At 38.3% G+C, this 5,448-nt stretch overlaps 1 protein-coding gene across 1 annotated transcript; it reads left to right on the top strand.

Moving 5' to 3' along the window:
- Positions 1-272: 272 nt before the first annotated feature.
- fam177a1 (family with sequence similarity 177 member A1) lies at positions 273-5,328 on the top strand. The gene is made up of 5 exons (XM_040042841.1): positions 273-405; positions 1,505-1,690; positions 2,177-2,243; positions 2,586-2,683; positions 2,776-5,328. The coding sequence occupies exons 1-5, from the start codon at positions 337-339 to the stop codon at positions 2,998-3,000; spliced, it is 645 nt and encodes a 214-aa protein (XP_039898775.1). The 5' UTR covers positions 273-336; the 3' UTR covers positions 3,001-5,328.
- The last annotated feature ends 120 nt before the right edge of the window (positions 5,329-5,448 follow it).

Below are 5,448 nucleotides of genomic sequence, written 5' to 3'. Positions count from 1 at the left end.
CTTGGCGAGTGAGGAGCAGCGCCAACTGGACCAAAACACCACCGGAGGAGCAAGCTAACGCTGGGTGAACCCCAGCATCCGGTCCCCACTTTCAAAATAAGACACACTAATTGTTTTATGACTATAACAATGAAATAAAACACTGGTTGATTAAACTTAGCTGTTATTTTGGCTCTTTGAGTACTGTCGGTGCCATTTGATCACGCAGAAGAACAATTAAAATGTACCTTTAATGTTGTAAAACATTTATTATGAAGCAATCAGAAAGGAAATTTGTTTTTCCTGACGATAATAGGAAGTAGCCCTCAGAAACACGGTGAGGTGTAAGTAGGTGTAATGGCAGATTTGTCGTTGTTTTTGGCGAATGTCAATGTTACATTGGGACAAACTATGGAAACTGAAAAGGTTAGTTGATGCTAATAAAATGTTTACTATTTTCTCTTTATGTGACAGCTCATATAAAGATTTGTAGTATTAATAGTTAACTACTTCCTTAGCAACGAAGCTAACGGGCAACAAAAACAAAGCAACTGAAGTCACTTAAACTCTCTAACCAGTACTTTGATGTCGCGAGTTGTATTTTGTGTGCAGTCAGCTCTTAGAAAAACACATTAGACCACTTTTATTTTTGTACCTGTAAGGGTTTTTATATAAACAGCAATTTAAAGCCCGATGAGTGCTGGATTTTAGGAAAAGAAGATACTGATATTGTTGTCAATATTTTTACATACATCCCCACTAATCCCAAAAATGTGATTCTGTTCATCTGGACGTATCGTTTTCGATACTCATCCAAGTGACTTCTTCACTCTCAGAATCACAGAATCAGCTTTTTGGGATTTCCTTACCTGGATGATTGAGCATGCATCATGACATCCCCACTAATGTTTGGTTAAATGTCCCTTAGTAAGTTGCACCTTGACCAGATGCTTTTGTTAGTCATAAACAAGCTTCTTGTATAATTTGTTGGATATTTGACCACTCATCTTGGAAAAATTAGTAGAGTTCATTTAAATTGGTTGGTTTCTTGACACAGACCTGGCTTTTAAACATTGTTCCCAAAGTTTCAAGGAGTTTAGGTCAGAGCTTTGGGAGGGCTATTCCCATTCCGAACCCAGTTTATATGTGGTTTGGGTGTCATTCTCCATCTTTGTCCACATTTCAACTGTTGATTTGAGGTCAAGTTGAAGAATTTGGAGGTAGTCCAAATGTACCAGTACCACTAGCAGCAAAATGGTCACATCACTATCATCCTTCACTGGCTACCTGTTGGATATAAAATACATTTTAAAATTATATAAATTACTTTTAAATCAAATTCCAGGCCTCAATCCTACTTTATGAACTGATCTGCTACCTGTTTTTTACATTAGGCCTGAAATTGAGCATTTTCTACTCTAATAAAAGCTTTTACTTCAGTAAATTCTTCTATCAATTCTTTATTGACTTATATATGTGTTTTATTAAAAATATCATTAGTAATACAGTTTCAAATTATCACCAGAGTACAGGAGGGGAAGCAGAATTTGATACTGTGGAGATGGGGGACCCCGTGGGAACGCCAAGGAAGGTGAAGGTTCCTCGCAGAACCATTTACTTTGCCAATGGAGAGACCATGGAGGAGTACAGCACTGATGAAGAGGAGGAAGAGGAGCAGACTGCAAAGAAAGAAGTTATTTCTATAGATCCGGTATGCTATTGGCACAGCAAGAGTCGAATAACAACAATCAATTAGGTTTTTCAAGGATTTTTGAGCCCGTAGTTTTAGTTTTTAAGTCCCACAGCTGAAGTGTGCAGCTTCCTGGTGAACACAGTAGACCAGCAGGTTAAGATACAAAACTGAGAAACTATATCATGTTTCAGTCATTTGGAACTGCAGTGTTTCTTTATACTTCTTTGTGTTTCCAAATATAAAAGAGGAAGAAAGTTGAGCTTATATTGAAGGGAAATTCAGCTAATATTGTTTGTTCCAGTCAGAGGATGAACTCAGTTGGAAGGCCCAGTATGAGATACTGTACAGATTGTTATGACTTGTGAATACTAATATAGTCCAAGAAGAAAAAGATGCACCTGAAACACTGATACACATAATACGTGCATTTTTAAAATGTTTCAACATGCTTCTTGAGATTTATTTATTTTTTAATCATATCTCATGTCCACATGCCTGTTTTAGTCCAAACTGACCTGGGGTCCTTACTTCTGGTTCCAAATGTGGAGGATGGCCACCTCCACTGTATCAGGTAAAACTCTACATTGTAAAATTACTCATAAAACACCAGCCGTTGCAGGTTGAAAATACATTCTAATACCAGAGAAATTTAAATAAAAGTAGAAAATGGAAGCTAGAAGGTTGGCCTGGTGTCATCGCTACATTAAGGCTCTTTAGAGCCTTTCAGGGAGTTTTAAAAATAGCTTTTTGAAGTGGGAATATCAGGAAATGTTATAAATACTTTAGAAAACCTGAAATGAAATGCATATTTCACAAATTGTTTTATAATTATTGTATTTTAAACATTTTTTAAGTGTTTAGAAGATGTCTCTAATTTGTGGGTTTTTTGGTTTTGTTTTGTTTTTTTTTGCAGTATGTGACTACATGGGAGAGAAACTGGCCTCTCTCTTTGGCATCACTACACCTAAGTACCAGTATGCCATAGATGAGTACTACCGTATAAAGAAAGAGGTACAACACCATGTCACAGCTTAAAAGCTGCTTACTCAAACGGAGGAGCAAAAACATTAACATCAATCTGGCTCACTGTTGCTTTCCTGCAGGAGGAGGAAGAGGAGGAGGAGAATCGTCTGGCAGAGGAGGCGGAGCATCGGTTTGGGGAGCAACAGAGAGGCAAGCGGGGCGATCCCACAGCTCCTCGTCTGGCTACGGTGGAGCAGCCTGAGGTGTCTCCGGCCTCCTTTGTTAACATCAGCTTCGAGCTCGAGCCTGAGCCTCCTCTCAGCAACCAAGACCCCAACAGAGTCCCGTCTCCTCTCCCCTCCTGAAGAGTGACGGTGGCAGACAGAAACCTCCAAAACACACACACACACTTCTGTTAGCTGACAACCCGTTAATCTACCCAGCTATGTAAACTAATAGTTTTGTTATTTTTTTACATTTTTTTTAATTTTATAAAGGAAGATCTTGGAGTGCAGGGAAACATAAAAAGGGCTGGAGGTGGCTGCACTAGCCTGACTTGTGAATGTATATCTGTGTATGGCAGGGACTGATATATGTACTTAGGCTGTTAAACAGGGTCTAGGTTCAGCTCACTTTAAAATGATGAAGTAGATCCTCAAGGCAACACTCAGTTATTAATTACAGACTGGTGTGAAAATCCATCCAGAACTGGACAAAAATAAGAGAGAGAGTTGGTCCTACCCCCTCTGCTAAACAGAAACATGTTATGTTATAGTTGTTGCCTCACTGATATGCCAATGAAGAGATTGAGTAGTTTTGCACTCTTATCCAGTTCAGCCTGTCTTTGCTGCACTGTCATCTCTGGACAGGCTTCAGAAAAAGCCTTAACATGTTTATAGAAGACAAACCGATAGACCTTATATATTAACTTATATATTCTTATAGGACTGTGTATTAATATTTTGGGTTTTCAAGGTTAAAAGTAGTTACAAAATGAAGACTAAAGCGTTTCAGTACATGTTATATAGTCTGTTAATCAGTCTCTTAGATGTTTATGAGTGAATCGTGACCCTTCACCTTTGCATGCTTACCTCATTCATACTTGATCTTTCCTGCTCGGTGTAAAAATAAAAAACGTCAAATTTGTGCACATAGCTCTGTTTACACACCTGTGTTGTTTTGGTGTGAGATGCCCAATTTTCGAGGTATCTGATGCAAAGATGTCTGCCTCTCTGACGTTACTGCCGAACCGCCAACCATAACTCTCCAGTTACCCGTGACCAGAGGCTCAAGATAGCGTGAAATGTAAATGCTCTCAGCTGAGCAGTACCAAGCTGGCTGAGCTCAGCTGCACTGTTATTTTCACTGGCGAATGTAGAAAGTACAAAGAAAAAGAGTTCCTAAATGAAACAGCTTGCATTTCATCCTGGGTTTTTAATGTTTTTGTGATTTGATCATCATGAGAGGAGTGTCGTTTTAGTTCTTTATATAAAAGAGAAGGAAGACATTTCTACAGTCTTAAACAGAGCAATTTATAAAAACCCAGACAGATCAGAGGAGTAATCCAAATGATTTGGGGGTAAACTGGCCCTTTAAGGAGGCACCTGCGCTGTTCACATATAGGCAGCCAGACAGATTATGGATCCAAATGGAAAAACCCAAATCAGGTCATCATGGGCAAAAAACGTTTTTTAAAAGTGGAATTTTCAATGTCTTAAGAGTAAAACAGATATATTTTCTTCTTCTCATCTGTCTAACAATGCCTCATTTTGGATCCCGCCAATTACTTCCTTGCATCTTTTCTTTACTCATTGCTGTCACGTTGTTCATGAAACTCATGCACCACAGGCTTGGAGGTGTGTGCTAAAGACAACGAAGATTTAAATGCCTAAAAGCTAAATTAAAAAAGAATCAGGTCCCAGCTATGAACAAATCGTCCAAATCTCCTGCGTGGACCTAACCAATTTCTTTCATCCAAAAATCTTTACTACTTACAAGTGTTTTAATATATTTAAGCGCTCCAATCGTCCACAATGTTTCACCTCTGGCCTCCATAACTGTGATGTTTAGTTATTTATTGACCTGATGCACATTTATTAATTTCTGAACAGCTTGTTTGAGTGTTACATTTCCACATGCCCTAATGTTTCATTCATTATTTCTGTGCTGCTTAAAGATGAAGTCAGCTGCTTCCCTTTCTTGAGATGTCACAGTAATCAGCTGCGTTTCTATTTTGATGTTATTTACAGCCTCTTTACATAAAATCTAAAACCTTCCGACAGTTAAATCTGACTCTAGCGCTAACTGATGCTCTACGCTGGTGTGAACAGTGGCTCGTGTATACTTCAATCTTTGAATGTCCTTGCTTGTGCCAGTCTAAGCCTCTTAGAAATTGTTTTAATCTTCTCTTTGGCTGTGACGTGTGATGGCAGGCTTCAGATCTCAGCTTGCAGAGTAGCAGCGCTTATAGTCAGAATCTGTCCACAAGCAGACTCCAATGAAATGCCAGCGTATCATAGCAAAAGATGTGTACACTTTGCAGTTAAATGTCTTTCACTAAGTATAAAGGATGTTTTTTCACTATGTAAAGCAGGGTAACATATGCAAAATATTTTCTGATTTAAAGTGAAGCTTTTAATGAATCTTTATATTTCTATATTCTGTGTGTAAATAAAATCTTTAAATAATCAAAAGGGTGTTTTGTTTTGTTTTGAAAATTGTACAGTGTGACTTATTTCTTCTTTTATAGACAGTGCTGTGAAAAACTATCCCTGTGCCTGTGTGAAAAAGTAATTGTCACCTAAACCTGATCA

This window comes from Simochromis diagramma, unplaced genomic scaffold (genome assembly GCF_900408965.1).
Source record: "Simochromis diagramma unplaced genomic scaffold, fSimDia1.1 OVJJ01000304.1, whole genome shotgun sequence".
NCBI classification, from domain to species: domain Eukaryota; kingdom Metazoa; phylum Chordata; class Actinopteri; order Cichliformes; family Cichlidae; genus Simochromis; species Simochromis diagramma.
This window is presented reverse-complemented; position numbering and strand designations above follow the sequence as displayed.